Source organism: Erythranthe guttata, chromosome 4, assembly GCF_056151865.1.
Source record: "Erythranthe guttata isolate IM_541 chromosome 4, IM_541, whole genome shotgun sequence".
NCBI classification, from domain to species: domain Eukaryota; kingdom Viridiplantae; phylum Streptophyta; class Magnoliopsida; order Lamiales; family Phrymaceae; genus Erythranthe; species Erythranthe guttata.
The window spans coordinates 1,917,664-1,938,096 of NC_142536.1; the positions used below are offsets into that span (position 1 = coordinate 1,917,664).

The 20,433-nt window shown below is 38.1% G+C and overlaps 5 protein-coding genes across 6 annotated transcripts; 3 read left to right on the forward strand and 2 right to left on the reverse strand.

Moving 5' to 3' along the window:
• Positions 1 to 943: 943 nt before the first annotated feature.
• Positions 944 to 6,938, forward strand: LOC105952370 (WD-40 repeat family protein / notchless protein). Its single transcript, XM_012975917.2, has 13 exons — positions 944 to 1,216; positions 1,603 to 1,684; positions 1,796 to 1,885; positions 2,062 to 2,187; positions 2,279 to 2,406; positions 3,141 to 3,340; positions 3,838 to 3,901; positions 4,404 to 4,517; positions 4,779 to 4,916; positions 5,623 to 5,765; positions 5,836 to 5,890; positions 6,182 to 6,238; positions 6,398 to 6,938. Exons 1-13 carry the CDS (start codon positions 1,034 to 1,036, stop codon positions 6,479 to 6,481), a joined length of 1,464 nt encoding a protein of 487 aa, XP_012831371.2. The 5' UTR covers positions 944 to 1,033; the 3' UTR covers positions 6,482 to 6,938.
• A 190-nt stretch (positions 6,939 to 7,128) lies between these two features.
• Positions 7,129 to 9,292, reverse strand: ABCI14 (trigalactosyldiacylglycerol 1). Its single transcript, XM_012975907.2, has 3 exons — positions 9,096 to 9,292; positions 8,441 to 8,591; positions 7,129 to 8,360 (listed from the first exon to the last, which is right to left on the reverse strand). Exons 2-3 carry the CDS (start codon positions 8,485 to 8,487, stop codon positions 7,361 to 7,363), a joined length of 1,047 nt encoding a protein of 348 aa, XP_012831361.2. The 5' UTR covers positions 8,488 to 8,591; positions 9,096 to 9,292; the 3' UTR covers positions 7,129 to 7,360.
• Positions 9,293 to 9,646: 354 nt separating this feature from the next.
• On the forward strand, positions 9,647 to 15,008 carry APG9 (autophagy 9 (APG9)). Of its 2 annotated transcripts, XM_012975896.2 has the most exons (11): positions 9,647 to 10,137; positions 11,097 to 11,192; positions 11,377 to 12,024; positions 12,110 to 12,430; positions 12,510 to 12,732; positions 12,812 to 12,991; positions 13,075 to 13,281; positions 13,403 to 13,480; positions 13,565 to 13,635; positions 13,738 to 13,848; positions 13,937 to 15,008. In XM_012975896.2, the coding sequence occupies exons 3-11, from the start codon at positions 11,447 to 11,449 to the stop codon at positions 14,784 to 14,786; spliced, it is 2,619 nt and encodes an 872-aa protein (XP_012831350.2). In that variant the 5' UTR covers positions 9,647 to 10,137; positions 11,097 to 11,192; positions 11,377 to 11,446; the 3' UTR covers positions 14,787 to 15,008. The 2 variants fall into 2 exon arrangements, with proteins under 2 accessions (XP_012831350.2, XP_088672433.1); XM_088816307.1 differs by lacking the exon at positions 11,097 to 11,192 and having other exon boundaries at positions 9,675 to 10,137.
• Positions 15,009 to 15,541: 533 nt separating this feature from the next.
• Positions 15,542 to 18,030, forward strand: LOC105952339 (Tetratricopeptide repeat (TPR)-like superfamily protein). The gene is made up of 2 exons (XM_012975886.2): positions 15,542 to 17,349; positions 17,471 to 18,030. Exons 1-2 carry the CDS (start codon positions 15,641 to 15,643, stop codon positions 17,700 to 17,702), a joined length of 1,941 nt encoding a protein of 646 aa, XP_012831340.1. The 5' UTR covers positions 15,542 to 15,640; the 3' UTR covers positions 17,703 to 18,030.
• A 419-nt stretch (positions 18,031 to 18,449) lies between these two features.
• Positions 18,450 to 19,907, reverse strand: LOC105956599 (RING-H2 finger protein ATL16). The gene has a single exon (XM_012980453.2). The coding sequence runs from the start codon at positions 19,737 to 19,739 to the stop codon at positions 18,699 to 18,701; it is 1,041 nt and encodes a 346-aa protein (XP_012835907.1). The 5' UTR covers positions 19,740 to 19,907; the 3' UTR covers positions 18,450 to 18,698.
• Between the last annotated feature and the right edge of the window lie 526 nt (positions 19,908 to 20,433).

Consider the following 20,433-nt stretch of genomic DNA (forward strand, 5'->3'; position numbering starts at 1 on the left):
CTTTTAACTAGCATGTAATTAAGAAGTGTGACTTCTTAATTAGTCTACATGGTAATTGAGTAATATATTGATACAATACATACTCCCCCTAAGTCAATTTGGGCAGGCGCAATAATTGATGTCCCCACTTTAATTCTTGTTCAATTGAGAGTGTGCTAAATATATATTAGTGGCAAATAATTTGACCAACAAATGGCAAATATGGTTAAATATATTTAGTACAAAGTGTTCCTCGGGTTCTTTTTTTCATTAGAGACAATCATACTAGCATATTTAAACAATTAATAATTACATAAAATTTCATCATATAAAAAGTTGTCTTGTGTGGTTACTTTACATTGTTTTTGGAATTTGAATTGATCTACTCACTATTTTAGATTGATTTACATAGGTGCTACGAGCTAGGACGACCAAATACTCGAGTAGTTAAAGAAAAAAGGTGGGGTAAATCACAACCGCCTCTAAGGTGAGGTAGGGTCAATTTACAAAAAAAATCCTCGTGCTTGCATAATTACATCCACTCCCGGATTTTGTTAGGCGTAATAACTGAATGTATGGACAATAAACGCAATGAGGCCTATAACGGAATAAACTGATTTTATAGGCCCATTGACCGTACATTTTTAAAACATGGGCCCATTTAGGCCCAATAATGGAATATATGGCTTTGATTGGCCCATTAATAGAGCATATTTATTTAAATATAGGCCCACTAAGGCCCGAGAACGGACTTCACGGTATTTTATAGGCCCGATTAGGCCTAATAACTGACGCAGTGAGGCGCAATAACCGACTTTGGCCCTGTATGGTGAGGCCCAATACGGAATATACTGATTTTGTAGGCCCATCAATAGAACATATTTATTTAAATATAGGCCAATTGAGGCCCAATAACGGAATATACGGTTTTTCATAGGGCCGGATTAAACCCGACCCGTATCCAACTACCTGTCAACGCAAAACCCTATAAACCCTAATATTGCCATTTGCCCAGCCCAACCTCTCGAAATTCCACTGAATTGAGTCGAAGAAAATGGAAGTAGAAGCAGAAGCAGCAGGAGTAGTGTCTATGGAAGAAGAAGATAACGAGTTTACCAAACGCGTGATATGCCAGCTGACGGACTCAGAGGGTGCACCTCTCGGAGCGCCGATTTTCCTACCAGAAAATGCTGGCCCGAAGGAGCTCCAGCAACTGGTCAATAAACTACTCAACAACGTAAGTTGTTCGTGTGATTTGAATTGAGGTTACTGAAGCTGTAACGGCAAAAGTATTGTTTTTTTTTTTAGAAATCCGGAAATTGTTGAACGAAGTTAGCTTAGTTACTGCTGAATTGCTTTTACGATTTGGTTCCATCTTTTCTCAGTTACTTTGGGCTTAAATTTTTGTCGAGAAATTGAGCTTCTCAGAGTTGATGTTTGGAGCATTGAGTTGATATCGTATCCCTTTTTTGTTTATTTATAGGCAAAATAACAAGTTCGGGATTTTGAATTCCTGAGATTCTATTTTTAGTTAATTTTCTTTGCACGTGTTGTTATAATACAGAAAGGTAATTTACACGTTGGTAGGCTTGAATTTGATAATGGATAATTGATGTATTTCAGGAGGAAAAATTGCCATATGCATTTTATGTATCAGACCACGAGCTTCTGGTGCATCTCGGAGCATATCTTAAGAAGAATAAAGGTGAGGATTTCCAACTATATTGCTAATTTTTACGTTGATGAAATCGATGCAGTGTAGTGTTGTATGTCAAACAAGTTGCTAAGATTTCTCACTACATATTGATTGATGCAGTGTCTGTGGAAAAGGTCATCACAATAGTTTACCAGCCACAAGCAGTGTTCAGAATACGTCCAGTGACTCGCTGTTCTTCAACTATTGCTGGTATGGATTTTTTTATCTTATTTATTTCATGTGGTCACACCATACGCTAACCATTAATGTTATTTTGATTTGTTCAGATCTGTTTTATACACAACCATGATTCATCTCTTTCTGTACTCTTCCATACCTACCTTTGCCAATACTTTTTATGACCCTTTGTGGTTCTGTCACTGCAGGTCACAACGAGGCTGTGCTTTCAGTTTCCTTTAGCCCTGATGGGCGTCAGTTGGCTAGTGGATCGGGTGACACAACTGTTCGTTTATGGGATTTGAGTACGCAGACACCTTTATTCACGTGTAAAGGTCAGATCTATTATTTTGTATGTCAGAGCAGCATGTTCTTACGTATTATTTTTGATATAGTTTTGAACCTTGCTATGATTTGAAACTGCAGGACATAAAAACTGGGTTCTATGTATTGCTTGGTCACCGGATGGTAAATATCTTGTTAGTGGAAGCAAGACTGGAGAATTGATATGCTGGGATCCTCAGACTGGGAATGCATCGGGAAACCCACTTATGGTAAGTTGATACCTAAATTAGTTAGCTTAGACCAACTTTCTCCTGTGATCTGATTATTTCTGGATTTTGTTTAGATAAAATACTGTTTGAGGATCAATATGTTCTAGAGAAAGACAAATCTGCAAATTGTGATTTTCTTTTTCTTTCTTGGGAAAAGCTTTGTATATGAGCTTAATTGTGATGCATGAAAACAGCTCTATACATTTCAAAAATGCTCTGCCATGGATATACAAGGTCAAGAAATTTGTAGTTGGAAGGACATAGAGTAGAGGCCAACTTATATGCTGTATCAATAGCTGAATGTTTTCTCAGATTTAGCATTGCAAGAATTCAAAATTTCTGGAACAACATGTGACCTCTATGTCAGTGTCTCTACACATAAAATTTCATCTCCTGGTATCTTTATGTTATGGACAATTTTCATCTTCTAAGATTCTCAACAGCTATGTGTTGACTATTTAAGTTTTTTTCTTTTCTATCAAATATTCAAATTTGGTACCAACTACCAACGCAAATGCATACTCTATAACTGAATTGATGATTATGTACCAGAGTTCTTAAACACAAGGCAACAATCATCCGGTTTCTCTGCTTGAGTTCATGTAACTGATCAACTATAGCTACGGCTTTATTTTCCTGGTTTTGTTAGAGAATTAATCAGTACTCATCTATACATGTCTTTGCATCTCTTGAAATGGCTTGCGTTGTCTTCATTGTCATTATTCATGTCTCAGGGGCACAAGAAGTGGATAACTGGAATTTCATGGGAGCCGGTGCATCTAAGCGCCCCATGCCGTCGCTTTGTAAGTGCAAGTAAAGATGGTGACGCAAGGATATGGGATGTAACATTGAAAAAATCTGTTATATGTCTTACTGGACACACACTAGCCATAACCTGTGTGAAATGGGGTGGAGATGGAGTGATATATACAGGGTATGCTTTTCTATCGTTCATGAGAACGTACTAGCGTAATGAAAATTGTTTTTGTGGTTAGCTGTGACATTATCTGGGTGTTTCCTATCCTTAATTTGACGCTTTATTATGCTTGAAAAATATGTACAATATGAGGCTAATCTTATATGCTGGGGTAATAAATATTCTGAATAGTTAATTGTTTTCTAGTGAATACGATGCTGTTATGATATCTCTATTGATTTTGAGGTCATGCCCACAATAAAAGAGGCCATATCTTCGACTGGGAAAATTACAGTTCCATCCAAAACAAGCCATTTGGGACTTGGAAATGAGTTTTACTTCTGTATGGAAATCTTATCAGGGGTTTTGATATGAAGAAATTGGTCACTAGCTTTTTCCTGGCATGGAGTAGAAGGGATGTGTTGGGGGGGGGGGGGGGGGGGGGGGGGGGTTGTTATATTAAACGTGAAGGACCAATTTATGCGTGCAATTTATATTCTGGTTTTCATTTGCAGATCTCAGGATTGTACAATTAAAATGTGGGAAACTACACAAGGGAAGCTAATACGGGAACTTAAGGTATTCTCATAAAATATTCAACAATCTTACCTCTGAACCCTTTTCCTAATTTTGAAAGCGCGTCTCTCTACATTCAGTACTTGTTGATCTGAACTCTCATATTACTACTAGCCTCTTTGACAGATATTTTATGTAATTTGTTGTGAACAGCATCCTCATTCTGATTCTTATGTTGCACTTGGTAAAAGCATGAGTAAAATTATGTCATATCATATCTTTTCTTATGGTGACTTACTGAGTTGTTGCTGTACTCTTAAAATTAAATTTTGTGCTCCACGAGAAGATTGTTCCAAAAGTTTACTATGTTCAGTCCTAGAAGTGTATGTCAAACCATCTTCCAGTGTTCTGTTAAAATGCTTCCTTCATAAATGTTATGTTATATTATTTTCTCAATGCGAGGCCAGGGCCCTCTGCATACTCTTTGTTGCTTTAACTTTCTTTCCCATTCTCTCAATTTTCTTGTATTCTCTCTCTCAGTTTTTTCATTCTTCATATTATGTAGGGACATGGGCATTGGGTGAATTCGTTGGCACTGAGTACTGAATATGTCCTCCGAACTGGTGCCTTTGATCACACTGGCAAACAAAAGTATTCATCTCCAGAGGAAATGAAGAAGGTGATTAGTTGGTTTTCGACATTTATGTGCCAACAAAGTGATATCATGACTTATTTTCCTTTCTTGTTAAATGCTTGGATATTATGCGTCTTTTTGTCAATAGATGCTGAGGCATGTCAATTTTATTGTACTGATATCACTTTGAAAATTAATGCCCCAAAGTCAAATATAATTTTTTTTTTCTTAATGTACATGTATGCTTTGCACTTTTGACTGCATATGTTATTTCAGCCATTTTAAGCCCTACTCTTGTTCTAACAGGTGGCTTTAGAAAGGTACAATAAGACGAAGGGCGGTGCCCCTGAAAGGTTGGTCTCAGGTTCAGATGATTTTACCATGTTCCTATGGGAACCCACTGTCAGCAAACAACCCAAAACTCGTATGACTGGTCATCAACAGGTACAGTTTCTGCTTTCCACGTCGCTTGTTGTTTTTGTTGCAATGCATAATCACCGTTAGCTCTGTACCTGGACAGAACCAAACTTTCTTCAAATGTTTCCGAATGCACTTATTGAGCCCTTTGGCTTCCAAACATATTACACTTAGTTGATCAGGCAGACACGCAGACACAAGAGAAGAAAAAAAGAACTTAGTCAAGGACTCAAGTGGATTCTCCTCTCAAGAACAATAACAATCATGTCTGTTTACCCTAGTTTCCCAATCCCATTTTTTCTTCTCCCAAACAAAATGGGACGGAAAATTAAATATATCTGATTTTTCTCTCCCAATCACTAAACAAATATTGGCTTAGCCCAATTTACCCCCCAATCACCTTCTCCCAGTTACCATCTCTTAGTCACTCAGAATCACTAACAAAACATCCCCTAAATGATCAGAGCAAAAAATCCGTTAGATGCTGATCCTCATGTTTTGTTTAACCACGATTTTCACGTACTAGTATGTCATTAATTGAACCTTTGAACATTCGTCGCTGTGGGTTCCAGGGGTGGTGATTGTGAACCATTCTTTCAATTTAATTTCCCGAGCACTACCTCCTCTCCCTATAGAAGTTATTAAACATACTTATTTGACATTTTGGTGATAAGAAATTCGAATAAAAATCTTTCTTGCCCAATTCCTCATTTCAGAATTTATTCTTCTGTAGCTTGTGAATCATGTTTACTTTTCTCCTGATGGCCTATGGATTGCAAGTGCCTCGTTTGACAAATCAGTAAAATTATGGAATGGAATCACTGGGAAATTTGTGGCTGCCTTCCGTGGTCATGTTGGGCCCGTCTATCAAATAAGGTTCGGACTTTTCTGTTAATACTTTTATCCGTTTAGAGACTGTAGTTCTAATCAGCATGTCTTACTACAGCTGGTCGGCAGACAGTAGGCTGCTTCTCAGCGGAAGCAAAGACTCAACATTAAAGGTAAATCTTCTTTTTTGATAAACGAATCATCTCAAATAAATTTTCCTGGTTTACTGTTCTGTAAGAGTCTTAACTCTGGTCCACCAAAACAGAACAGATACACAAGTTGAATAAATTTAATCCCTGGTGCCTTCTCTTATGTTGAAATTACAATCTAAATTTTCTTCTGCTTAGTGCTTTCAGATTTTCTTTTTTCTTTGGATTTGATATTAAAAGAGGACCTGCGTTATGAAGGTTATATTACTGACAGGCCAATTGTGCTGATTTTTGGGTGGGGGTTTGATTATTCAGGTTTGGGATATCCGGACACAGAAGTTGAAACAAGATCTTCCTGGGCACGAAGATGAAGTAAGGCCTTCTATTCCCTATCACAATAAGAGAGGGGGACATTTTTCTCTCTCTCTCTACACACACACACACACACATTTTTCATGTTTAATTATATTCCTAAACCTCTTGGGAAGAGTTGTATGGGAATTGGGAAGAATAACGGTCTTTGGTATTCAGGTATTTGCAGTTGACTGGAGTCCAGATGGTGAGAAAGTAGCATCTGGGGGCAAGGATAAAGTTTTGAAGTTGTGGATGGGCTAGACATTTTCAGTTTATGGAAGAATTGGCTCAGATTATAGACTCATATAAATATGTTTTACACAGTTTGGACGGGGTCCAAAAAGACAAAAGTACCCGTAAAATCGAAGGGATTGATTATATTCCTTGGATTCAGGTAATTACTGCTCTGCTCCGCCAAATTCCTTTCACTCGAGTATGGTGACAAGTCATTTATAGGAGGATCTGGTGGGTGGTGCTTTTGCTACATCTATTACAGATTATACAGTCCTCCCTATTGCATTTCCCTTTTTCTTGTACTTGTGTAAAGGAGCACCTCTTCTTTGAGTTTTCTTCTTTTTTTGTTTTTGTTTTTGTTTTTTATATTTATTTTCTATATTTGGGTAATGAAACGGAGCAATCTCGGTTTAATACAGCATAGCATACTCAAGATAAATGTTTATTGCTATTGTGTTATGCTAATCAGTCTTCTGTACCATAATCTGAGTTTTTTTCATTTATCAATGCGTAAACGATGAGTTGTGAGTCTTGTTACACTCACAGCAAAATTTTCATTGTCGTGAATTTTGTTACGATTCTGTTGTTGCCCGATATTTGTCAGCTTGGATAAGTACATATTTGTCAGCTTAGATAACATAATATCCGTACAAAATCCAGACAATCAAACTTACTTTCCCTGGAAATGAGATTATAAACTTTGACGAAAAAAAGCGTTATAAGCTTACTTTCACATAAGCTTCTACAGAACGAAAACGAAATAAGCTATATACTGGGGCTGAACCGAAGAATATCGATAAATAGGACTTGAGATGAAATAATTCAGACACATGAAAGTATAATTCTAAAATTGAAAATTTCTATTACCAAGGATGCTGGTACAATGTAACTAACCTCCAAAGAACATCACATACAGTTCTTCAACGAATCACCGGCACCTTGGAAAAAGCAACACGAGAGAGCAAAATCGGCAATAAAAATCCCGACAAGAGACACAACCACAGCCGAAGTAGTCGATTCACCGACCCCTTTCGCACCCCCCAAAGTCGTCACCCCCCAAGCACAGCTCACAACAGATATTATAGCCCCAAACACACCCGACTTTATCATGGCGCTGATTATATCCCACGAATTCAGAGCTCTCCGAGCAGAATCCAATATTATATTAATGCTAATCCCATAAACACTGTCTGAAAGCAAAGCACTAGAAGCCAACCCAACCGTAAAACACATCAACGTCAAAAACGGGAGCGCAATGCACGAAGCAATCACCCTCGGTGTGATTAAATAATCCACCGGATCAGTTCCGAGTACCCTCAAAGTGTCGGTTTGTTCCGACACTTGCATTGTGCCTAGCTCGGCTGCAAAGGCACTCCCGAGGCGGCCCGCAACTACAATCGATGTCACAACGGGGCTTAGTTCTCTTGCAAAGGCGAGGGCGAGGACCCCACCTACTGATCTGTTGAGGCCTAATCTCGTAAATTCCCTCACGAATTGGATCGTGAATGCCATGCCTACGAAAGCTGATGTTAAGAGACAAACGCCGAGCGATTTGGGGCCCACCCTCTTGAGCTGCTGGAGGGTGTTTTTCCAGTGGATTTTGCCCTTGATTGTTCGGATAATTACCTGCCCTGCCAGGATAAGGACGGATAGTCCTCTCCATAGGTACCTTGGAGGTGACCAGTTAGTTAGGAATGTGTTCGGTTCGTAATTTACGACGTAGGGTTTTTCACTTGCTTCTTCTTCTTCAGAGACGGAGGCACTCAAATGGCCGTCGTATGTGTTCACTACAAAACGGTTGTTTTCTCGAATGGGAGAGATAAGTTTGTCGATCTTCTTTGGAAGGTGGTGCTTGAAGTGGAAATTTGTAAATTTTGCAGCGGAATTGAAATTAGTAGAGCTACCTCTGCATACAAGAATGTGAGTTAGATAACATCCATATAAACACGTTCGGTCGATGTTTAAAAGAAAATAAGGGAAATAGACCTGTGATAAATGTGAATGACGGGACGAATGTGCCCAGCAGCTAGCATGTTAAGACGTAGAGGAAGATGCGGTCCTCCGTTTTTTGCTTCGAAATGAAAGAGCTGTCAAATGCCTTCGACTGTATATTTCATCAAAAGACAATTCCCGAAGCCTGTAAAAACATACACGGACAATTCACGATTAGCCGAAGTTACAGTAATGTCAGATAAACTAACTTAGATAATACGACAGCAATTCAAGACTAAACCACTATACGAATCCCGCATTTCTTCTTGTAAATAAACTCTTTGAGTAATGACAGCATTAAAAAAAACTATTTGATTGACATTACTAACCGAAACCGAAACCGAAACCGAAACCGAGTACTACTTAAGCAAACATCAAAACTTCTATGCATCTTGATTTTTTTTTGTACTAATTACAAAACTAATGCTTTTTGGCAGCTACAGGATTAGTAAGGGCTTACTGCCTAATTCCTAAATCTCATTGTCCGAGCTAATATCACCAGAAATGGTAACGAATAAAGAGCAATCAAATAACCCTAGATTCATCAGTAAGCTGGAAACACAGACAAAACAGTTCGAAAAACAAAAATTAACATAGTATCAGAAACAAAGAAATCGGCCATCAATTTCATAAGGGAAAAAAGACAAACCTGTGACAGAGAAATGAAGCATGTGAATTTCCAGTAAGAAGACGAACAGAAGAATGAAGAAACAAGATAGCATAAAATATCCAGAAATCGACCAAAAGTAGAGCAGATTCAAGTTGAAGAAGAAGAAGAAATCTGGGTTTTTTTTTTTTATTAACGAATTTTATCTAATAAAATAAATAAATAAATAATGTTGGCCTGATTTTATTTAATGGGCCATTTTCTAAGTTATGGGCCACTTACAAAATGGGCTAATCTTCAAGCACTATTCTATAGTCAATTGCTTATAGTTTTATAGGGCTGGCTATGAAATAAATTTAGTTTCAATATTTTTTTATATTTTTTTAATTATAATTATTATTATTGAGAAAATACTAGTATACTACTCCTATTCTTTAGCCATATATTTTTCCTTTTATCTTGAACTAATTATGGACTGATTATCATGTCAATATATTTCAAATTCAAATACAATATAAATGATGTATATAATAATATAATGCATCCATTTAAATTACTTAAGTACACATCGGATTAATAATTTTTATTTATTTAAATTATAATTTATAATTCAAGAAAGTTAGAAAGATGTAGAGAGAGAAGAGAGAGAGAGAGACACATTCTCCGTCCTCACGTCTCCTTTCTCTACAATAAAATAATAAAGAAAAATATAATAAAAAATAAAAAATAAAAAACAGGGAAAAAATAAAAATTGATAATAAGCAAACAACAAACGGAAGGGACTAGGGAAAACTTAAGAACAAATAAAAAGGGAATAAATAAATTTTAACAGCGTATCAATATTCTGCTCCACGCAATCAGAAACCCTCTCTCCGTCAATCGGTTCATCGTCCACGTTTCGACTTTCTTCCAAGAACAATCCTTTGTTTATTTGATTGATAAAATTATTTTTTTATAGTTGAATATATCCGATTCTCTTTTGTTTTTGCTTGAATTTTTCGTCAAAAAAAAAAAAAAAAAGTGAAAATTCCAACTCTTTTGGATTCTGATTTAATTGCGGCGGCGGTGTTTGGCTTCATCGGAGGTAAAATTTATTCTTTTTGATGTTCTTAGTTTACTTAGTTATTTTATCTGGCTTTTTTCAAGAATATTGGGTGATTGTTTTCTAACTTGTTGATTATGGTTGTGCTTCTTTACTTTATTGATTTTAATTTTTGGGTATATGCTTAGTGTGGTTGATTATGATAGATTTGGGTTGTGGGTTTCTACAGAATTTAAGGTATTTTAGCTACCGTTTTAATTTGAGGAAACGAGACGAGGTTTTTCGATACTGCTACGTTGTTGCCAACTAAAGATTGGATTTTTATGCTTCTGGCAGCTGAGGGATGTGTTTTTGTTTATTTTTTTCTTAGAATTAGATGTATTTTGATTAAATTTCTCGAAATAATTATTGAGATGAGTTTATTGAAGTCTTTGGGTGAGCCCTTAAGGCTATTTGTTTTTTCTAATTTCAGATGATCAATGCCCTGTTGTTGATTGGGTTAGGGTTTCATCAGATATTATGGTATTAAACGACAAGTTTAACTAGCTGAAATATAGCTCAATTTGGTTTTTAATCTCAATGTCTTTAGTTGTTAATTTCTCTTTTGCCACTGTCTTTGCCTTGATTATAAATCTTTTGTCAGTTGATCTGACTTTGAGTTAAGTTGAAAAGATTTTTTTCAGCTGATAGTTGTATAGATGCTCAGAGTGAATATGGAGATACATAATTGACAGAGATTCTATTTGGTCTGGCAAAATATGTTGTTCATAGCGTAAAATTCATTTCAGTAGTCTTAGTGGAAAAGTTTTTATCTACTGTTTTTGTTATGTGTTCACACCTAAAACATTCGTTACATCCGCATTTGGAGAGTGTAAACTTTGTTTGAAGTACTTTGTTCTTACATATTGTTGATCGAATTGTTTGACTAAAATAATGTAACACGGCTTTTAGTTTCTTTTGATGTACGTATGTCATAATTATCTTCGATTGTTACATTTCAGGACCAAAGAAGAATCTCCCTTCTTTTTATTCGGATCTCCTACTTCCTTTCGTAGCAGTCAATCAAATTTTCATAGTTTTGCTGAAAGTTAACTAAGGTAGTTTTAATTTTTCAAGGTTCCATTATCTGTTAACTAAGGTAGTATATATATTGTAGCTACATTCTTGATTAGCCAATACTTAGTGCTGTTTCATTTGATCTGATTATATGCCCGAATAATTCACAAGTGCTTCACCACTTTATTAGTAAACTTTAATCTGATTCTGTTTTGCATTATTCAGCATGATCCTCTGATTAATTCTCCTGGGGAATGGACTGGCTTTTTTCGCCTGCTGTCATTGTTTATGAGTGATGTTCAGTGGGCAAAAAGGCATTCATGCACTTAATGTACTTAAGTGGAACTGGCGTAGTACTTCATCTCTAACTACTGGTCTGCTTAATGATAATTTCAATCAAGAAATCGAGCTTTCCGATTATCACAAAGCACCGAGTCCAGGCAGTGAAAGCCCGTCTGGGCTTCTTGATGGGGAGACTTTGAATGGCGAACAAATCGAAGATTTGGATCTCTTCTTTGAGAGGATTTACAATTATTACTGCGAGAAAGGCCTCTGGTGCATTATTATCAAGTGGATATTCGAGCTTCTGAGCTTGGCTTTTACCATTTGTTTTTCGGGTTTTTTTTTGCTGTACGTTGATTGGAATGGCCTACGCAATGCAAAATGTGGGATGGATGCAGTGGAATCTGGAATCAAACCTTGCGATTTGTCTAAAGAAGCTTTGCACGAGCATCCATTGACACCTTTTACTCTTGCAAAGGCTATAATTATAGGATATTTGGGAATATTCTCCATCTACTGGATTTTCTGTTTTTTGAGGTTCTTTGCACAATTGAAGGAGACTCTTAAGATCCGTCAGTTTTACTACAACAGGTATGACTTTATACGACAGAAAGTTGTGATTTTGGTGAGTAATTTGGTGTGATTAAATCTATTGAAATATGTTTTCTTTATGCAGTCTGCGTGTGACGGACAATGAAATACAGACGACTCCATGGTCGTTGATTCTTGAAAAAGTTGTTCGAGTGCAGCGTTCGCAGCAGCTATGTGTGGTGAAGGATCTTTCGATTCACGATGTGATGATGAGATTGATGCGCAAGGAGAATTACTTGATTGGGATGCTCAACAAAGGAGTGCTCGCCTTCCCTATATCTCGGTGGGTCCCAGGTGCCGGTACAGCTGTCAATGTCGGTCAAAACGGCGGTCAACATCGTCTCGTACTGCCAAAGACCCTTGAGTGGACCTTGAACTGGTGCATACTGCAGAGCATGTTTGACCGGTAAGTTTTACGTACTCCCTCACTGCAAAATAACATTCTGACAGGCAAATGTAATTTATCTGCTTTTGTTTCTGTACAGAAACTTTCGCATAAGAAGGGATTTTGTTTCTGATCCGCAAACATTGACGAAGAGGCTTATGATAGTGGGGTTTGCCCTGCTTCTTCTCTCTCCGTTTCTTGTTATTTTCATGCTGGCATTTCTTTTCTTGAGGCACGCCGAACAATTCTATAATCACCCTAGTACAGCTTCGTCTCGTAGATGGTCAAATCTGTCCAAGTGGATGTTTAGGGAATTCAACGAGGTATTTTCTTGAATTTTAATCTCGTATTTGATCACTAAATCAGCTGGTTTCAATCGTCTACTTGTGTTCATTTCCGCAGGTTGACCATTTGTTCAAGCATAGGATCAATAGCAGTTTACTACATGCATCTGACTATTTGAAACAGTTCCCTTCGCCTATATTGGCTATCGTTGCGAAATTCATCTCGTTTGTTTCCGGTGGATTTGCCGCCGTGCTTATAATAATTGCTTTCCTAGAGGAATCTCTGCTCGAAGGCCATGTAAATTCAAGAACCTATCTTTTTTAAATTCAAGTACCAATCTTTTTTTCTTACATGCTTCCGTTTTTTTAATAACGTTGCAGATATTTGGTCGGAATTTATTCTGGTACGCGGCAGTTTTCGGAACAATAACAGCTATTAGCAGGGCTGCAATGATGGAGGAGCTTCTTGTACTTGATCCACAGGGGACGATGTCATTGGTTGTCCAACATACTCATTATATGCCTAAAAGATGGCGCGGTAAAGAGAATGTCGATACTGTCCGTCTCGAGTTCGAAACTCTTTTTCAGGTATCCATTGTCTCATATATATATATATATATGATACAATCTTCATTTAGTGCAATCATGTTTTTTTTTTTTTAAATTTTATTGACTGTCTAAGCTGACACATACGATTTTCGCGGTGCAGTACACAGGAATGATGCTATTGGAGGAGATGGCCTCGATCTTTCTCACACCGTACTTGCTTATATTTGTTGTTCCTCAGGTTTTTATTTTTCGTAAAGACAATTTTTTTTCATGATAAGAGAGTTACTTTATTTTTTTTAATACGATATTTTTTATGTTGCAGCGGGTGGGCGACATCTTACAGTTCATTAAGGATTTCACCGTTGATGTTGAAGGTGTAGGCCATGTTTGTAGGTACATTACAGGCACTTGTCTTCTCTTCATTTTACCTGTCTGAAAATTAGCCTGCGAAAACTCATCAATGCGTATTGTTTTATTATTCATTATTCATCGCAGTTTTAGTCTCTTCGATTTTAGAAGTCACGGAAACAGAAAGTACGCGTCACCGTTTAATTCAACTAGTGACCATAGAAGCTCGCAGGGGAAAATGGAGAAGTCGTTCTTGAGGTACATTTTTTTTTGTAATAAAAAAATAATAAATTCCCGGTTACATGTTCTTGTTTTTATCTTGAATCTTTCTCGAAATAAAATGCAGCTTTCAAATCGCCTATCCTTCGTGGGAACCTAATTCCGAGGGGAAGCAATTCCTCGCAACATTGAAAACATTTAGAGATCAAAAATTGCAGCAAGGTCACGGAAGAACATCTTCAAATATGTCGTCTGGTAATAATCCAAATTTCCGAGGGTTTGGTTTGAACGATCGAAACAACAGCTTTTTCTCAAGGGAAATGCCTTTCACAAATATCGGAAACTTCAACCAGTTAGAATCGATGTGGCTGATAGACGGCGAACAAAAGAATTTCCCGTACATTTTAGATTGGTATTACACCTCACAGAATCACGACAGAGACGATAGTCTACGAGATACGCCACCGAGGCGCGACGAAAATATTCACCCGCAAGATTTGTGGGTCCCGCCCGATTTAACAAGAAACAACCCGGAATACGACGAGAACTGGGGCGGCATTGACAATAATTTAGGTTACGATCTAGAAGGTTCTAGATCAGCTCCTCTTTTCCAAGAAAGCGTCTTGCTACAGCAGCGTAACGAATCGGACGATTCCAGAGATGCCCCCGCCAAGAGCCTCTGGTGGGCCCGACAAAAAACGCAAAATGAAGGCGAAACGAGTTTTATCGAGCCCCCGAATTTCTACGGTGCCGAAAATACTTTTCGGGGTGGTTACGAAAATTTGTCGGAGAGAAGTGAAGAGGAAGAAGAAGAAGAGGAGCAGCTGGACTTGAGAAATTCGAGGGGTTTGTCGAGGACTTTCTACATGGATGACGTGGACGGCGGAGATTTCAATCTTCCGTTTGTTGATATTTACGGGGCCCACGAGGAGAATGCCAACGAGGGTGAAAACGACGATCCGTTGAATATTGTCTGATTATTATTGTTATTTGTTATTGTCTTGCTTTTCTTAGACAACTGAAGATGTATAAGGGCTTTCCTTTCATGGTTTATTATTATTATTTTCTAATCTATTTTCCATGGGAGACGAATTTCGGAGCTCTGTATTCTTTCTTGTATATAATTTTGTACATAATTCGAATTATGGACCTTTTCATCTCGTTCCGATGGATGCTAACGACATCGTTTAAGTCACAAATTGTCGTAGGGATTTGATTCTTATCGTTTATTATTTATGTGGATATACTAGTTGTTTTTCCCTACTTGTATGTGAGAGAAGACTAATGAACTAATTTATGAAAATAACTATAAAGTTATTTCTAATTTTTTATTTTAATTGACCTATTTTCCCCCCTTTTTCTTTAGATTTTTGTAATTTCCCATATAAATTGATATAAATTAGGGTAAATTACGAAAATCCCTTGACCTTAGGCTAAATAACGAAAAATATCCCCATCTATCCGTAGTAACCAAAACCCTCATCTGATTAACTGTTGGTCGAGTTTTTTAGCTGAAATGTGTACGGCGGAAACAAACCTCAGGGGTTTTTGGTAATTACGAATAGGTAGGGGTGTTTTTCATTATTTAGCCTAAGTTAAGGGGGATTTGGGTAATTACGAATAGGTAGGGGCGTTTTTCATTATTTATCCTAAGTTCAGGGGTTTTTTCATAATTTAGCCTAAAAATTATTTTGGTGATAAAATATAATAAAAAAATAATAAATATATTTACATATTTCCAGGGTTTTTCGAAGGGTTTAACAATTGACTCTGCAACTACGAACAGTGAAACAACATACCACCGTTTCTTCTTCTTCACAGATCGCTCGCCATGAGAAAAGCTTTCTCCAAACTTCATTTTTACTTTCAAAAGCCACACACTAGAACCCCACTTCCTCTTCTCTCCAGAGGCTTCGCCGCCGCAGTTGATCGCACTTCCACCCGCACACCAAAACCCAAACCCCATGTCGAATCTCGCTCCGGCACTCGGTCTTTACTCAAATTCCATCGGATTCAGACCAGCCCATCTCATAATTTCAGCACCCTCGTCGACCCAATTGCTCAAATTTCTTCGCAGATGCCATCAAGGCAGAGAAAACTCAAGGAAATATCAGATCTCGAGGAGAGCTTCGAGTCGGCGAATTCCATCGAAGAAATGCTCGATGCTTTCAAAGAAATGGAGAATTGCTACGAGGAGAAGGATTTAGGTATGGCCTGCTTGAAAATCGGCCTCAAACTCGATCAAGAAGGCGAACACCCTCAAAAGGCTCTGTCTTTCGCCGAAAGGGCTTTGCGAATTTTCGACGAAAACGATAATTCTAGTAGTGTTGTAGGTACTAGGTTGTCTTTGCCTCTTGCTATGACTCTGCAGCTGTTAGGTTCTTGTAGTTTTAGTCTGAAAAGGTTTAATGACAGTTTGGGGTATTTGAATAGGGCCAATAGGGTGTTGAGTAAGTTCGAGGGGGAGGGTTCGCGTAACGACAATGATCGAGTTTTGCCGGTTTTACACGCGGTCCAGTTCGAACTGTTTAATGTTAAGACAGCTATGGGTAGGAGAGAGGAGGCTCTTGTTCATCTTAGAAAAGCTTTGGAAATCAAGGAGAAGACTTTGGAGGAAGATAGTAACGAGCTCGGTAAAGCCAATCGAGATGTGGCAGAGGCCTACGTTGCCGTTTTGAACTTCAAAGAAGCGCTGCCGTTTTGTTCAAAGGCATTGGATATACACATGTCGTACTTGGGTCATAACTCGGTGGAGGTTGCGTACGATAGGAGGCTTCTTGGAGTTATCTACACTGGGTTAGACGAGCACGAAAAAGCTTTGGAGCAGAATCAGCTGTCGAGGAAGGTCTTGAAGAAATGGGGTCGTAGTTCCGATTTGCTCCGTGCAGAGATCGACGCTGCGAATATGCAGATCTCGTTGGGTAAGTACGAGGATGCTATCGACACTTTGAAGGGCGTCGTGCAGCAGACCGAGAAGGATAGCGAGGATCGAGCTATGGTGTTTAGTTCAATGGCCAAAGCTTTGTGCAACCAGGATAAGTTCGAGGATGCAAAGAAGTGTTTGGAAGTTGCATGCGGAATTCTAGACAAGAAAGAGAGAAGTTCGCCTCTTGCTGTGGTGGAATCGTTTATGGAAATCTCGATGCAATACGAGGCGATGAACGAATTCGAAACTGCAATATTGTTGCTAAAGAGATCGTTGGCAATGTTAGAGAAGCTGCCTCAAGAGCAGCATTCTGTAGGAAGTGTTTCTGCAAGGATTGGTTGGCTGCTTTTATTAACAGGGAAGGTGGAACAAGCGATCCCGTATTTGGAAGACGCTGCAGAGAGGTTGAAAGAGAGTTTCGGCTCGAAGCATTATGGGGTAGGTTATGTTTATAATAACTTGGGGGCGGCTTATTTGGAATTAGATAGACCGCAATCAGCTGCTCAGGTTTTTGCGTACGCGAAAGATATTATGGATGTGTCCCTCGGTCCTCATCATACGGATTCGATTGAAGCGTGTCAGAATCTATCGAAAGCGTACGCAGCTATGGGAAGGTAAAAAGTTGCTAAAAAGTCGTTTCTTTGATTCTGAATCTAGTTTGTTTCTTGCTTTTACTGATTTAATTTTTTATTTTTACATAATGTCATTTGTAACCAATTTCTTTCGATTTAGCAGCTATCCACTAGCAATAAACTTCCAGGAGAAAGTAGTCGAGAGTTTGGAGGGACACGGAGCAAGCGCAGAAGATGAACTGAAAGAAGCGGTTAAAATAATGGAGCAGTTAAAGGAGAAAGCTAGTATTCAAGTCTCTGAAGCTCTTTTGAGTTCCATGCCTTTTCCCGACAACGACGATGAACCGTTCTCTTCCGATAATTCACAGCCTCGTATTTCCTCTTCGAAAAGGTAACACGACGACGGACCCCCAATATTTTATTATACGACGAACAGCAACGAGGACTTCTGATCTGGCACCCCCGTTTTCTTGATTATTGATTTACTCTTTGTTTTGGTTAAATCTTGATTTCGCATAATAATAATAATGTATTCTTGCATTGTATATGGTGCTTTCTAAGATTTATGTATGTTAATGTACAATGGTGAGATCATAATGTATGTCTGAATATATATTATGATCTCATATCAATGGTCAAAGGGGGGAATTGGTTGTCTGTGCTAAACCTTGTGAAGCATTTATTAAGCATGTGCAAAATATATTGCAGATTTTTAATGGCTTAGATGAGGAATTTTTTTATAATATATTTACTGTTTTTTTTTTTAAACTAATATATATTTTTTAAATATTTGTTTCTCAGCATTAGTGTAGGGATGTTGGCTAATAGTATATGGAGCATGTGAAATGTTGATTAATTTGGAGAGAAATGTGTACTTTCTTTTAGAAGTTTGAATCTGAAGCTTTAAATGCTATTCTGCATGTTACATATATTTATATATATTTTTTTAAAATTTTCACACTTGACTTATAAGGAAGTCAACACAAAGAAATAGAGATGGAAACACTCCACGTTTGTTTCATACTATATACTCAGTGAACGTGTATAGATCCGTACATATTTTGCACACATCCACATGTATGCGTGTGATTGTGTGTAAATGAAAGACGAAACGAGTTTTTTTTTTACGTACAAGATCAACACTCGAATTGGCACATTTTGTGCCTCTCCAATTACTAATGAGATGAAACATAATCATTATCGTTCATTCATGAAGAATTATACGACTCCTTTTCGTCCCCTGTGTAACGTTCTTGTTCTTACAATCAAATGCACCTTTTAATACTGCAATCTTAATTCCTTCAATCCTACTCTAAACACAAAAAATAGACACACAAAAAAATGGAAAAAGAACCCTGTTTTTTTTTTTTTTTTTTTTTTTTTGCAGTGTGCTAAAACTCGAAGGGTAGAACAGACTTTCTCGAAGAACCTCGTCCATGTCCGAACGAGAAAATCGACCTCCTGCTTCTGCTACCACTGCTCTCGTCATAGTTCCTCACCTCACTGAGCTGCCTATTCTGCCTTAAAATCTCTTGTACCGACAAATAAACATGTCTATCCGCAGCAGAATCCATCGAAAAAGACCTTCTAATTGGCTGCACACCGCAAAACTGCTCGTCTTTCTCTCTAACAACGTTAATCCCTTCATCTCCCATAATCGAAACATGATGGGATTTTCTAGGTCTAGACCTCTTCTGCTCGAAAAACTTCCTCCACGAATTGCTTCTCGACTGCACCAAGAATCCACCCGAATCGTCATCGTCATCTTCTTCTCCAGTTAGCTGAATCTCCACAAAATCTTCGTCACTTGCAAAAATCGGATCTTGAGGCGAAGAATTCGGGGCAACGATTCTGTCGAAACGAAACCGGTTCCTGCCGGAAATAGTTGACCGGCATAGAGGGCAGTTGGAGTTCGTTTGGAGCCAGATATCGATGCAGTCTAAATGGAAAGCATGTCCACATTTAGGGAGAATCCTTAACATATCTTTGTCTTGAAATTCGTTAAGACAAACGACACATTTGGACAAGGTTGTGGTTGTGCTTCTGCTGCTGCTTTCTCCGAGATGCTTATTGGTGTATTGGAAAGTGGGGATTTGCCGGATGAGGAGTTCGTTGAGGCCACGGGTTTGCCAGGTGGCAGGGGAGTAGGACGATGCGAAAGGGTCGTCGTTCAGTTGCGATTGTTGTCTGGTGGTGGAGAAACAGCGCGTCAAAGGGTCGATGAGTTGCCATCTGAAGCAGCACTTTGTGACGAAGATGTAGTAGCTGATTAGTAGGAAAGCTGTGGCGGCGATGCCTAGTATGGCGACCGCTATTATCGGGACTCCGCTGTTGTTGTTGTTGTTGTGTGAAAAGGGTGGTGGTGGTTGGGTGGTTATGGGAAGAGAGTGGGAATATTCCGGTGGGAAAGTGAAGGTTTGGGAGGCAGCCATTTTATGGAGAAGGTTTCAAGAAATTAATACACTCTACTGTGTTTGAATGATGATGATGATGATGTTAGGTATAAGCAAGAATAAGATCAAGAGAGAGAGAGAGAGAGAGAGAGAGAGAGAGAGAGAGAGAGAGTATGGGGAAATGAAAAGTCAAAGGTTGTAAAACATGTGCATGAAGATGCTGAGACATGGACATGGGAGTTGGGGAGGAGGAACCCAAGTTGACCGTCAACGCATAGATAGAGAAGGGTTCTCATGGGACATGCTTCAATTTATTTATATTTGAAATATCTAAACTGCCCTTTCTGATTTTTTTCATTTGACAAAAAGTCAAAGTTTCTAATTTCTCTCTCTAGTACTGAATACTGAAATACTGATGATATATTTTCAGTTAAAAGACAGAAAGTCAACGAAACGAGCATCTATGCATTATCAAGTGTGTGTATGCATTAGTAACATTTTCTATGGCACGGAAAGATTAGCTGCACTGCACTCATTATATATTTCTCAATTTAATATACATTACATGCTTATTATTATTATTATTATTATTATTATAATAGAAAAATAAATTTAATGTTGTATAATATATATAGGAATGAAAATATAATCAATTAGCACCGGCCAAGCTGACCGATATATATATAACACCGGCGTGGGTGACGTCATCCACCACCACTATTTCTTTTATGCT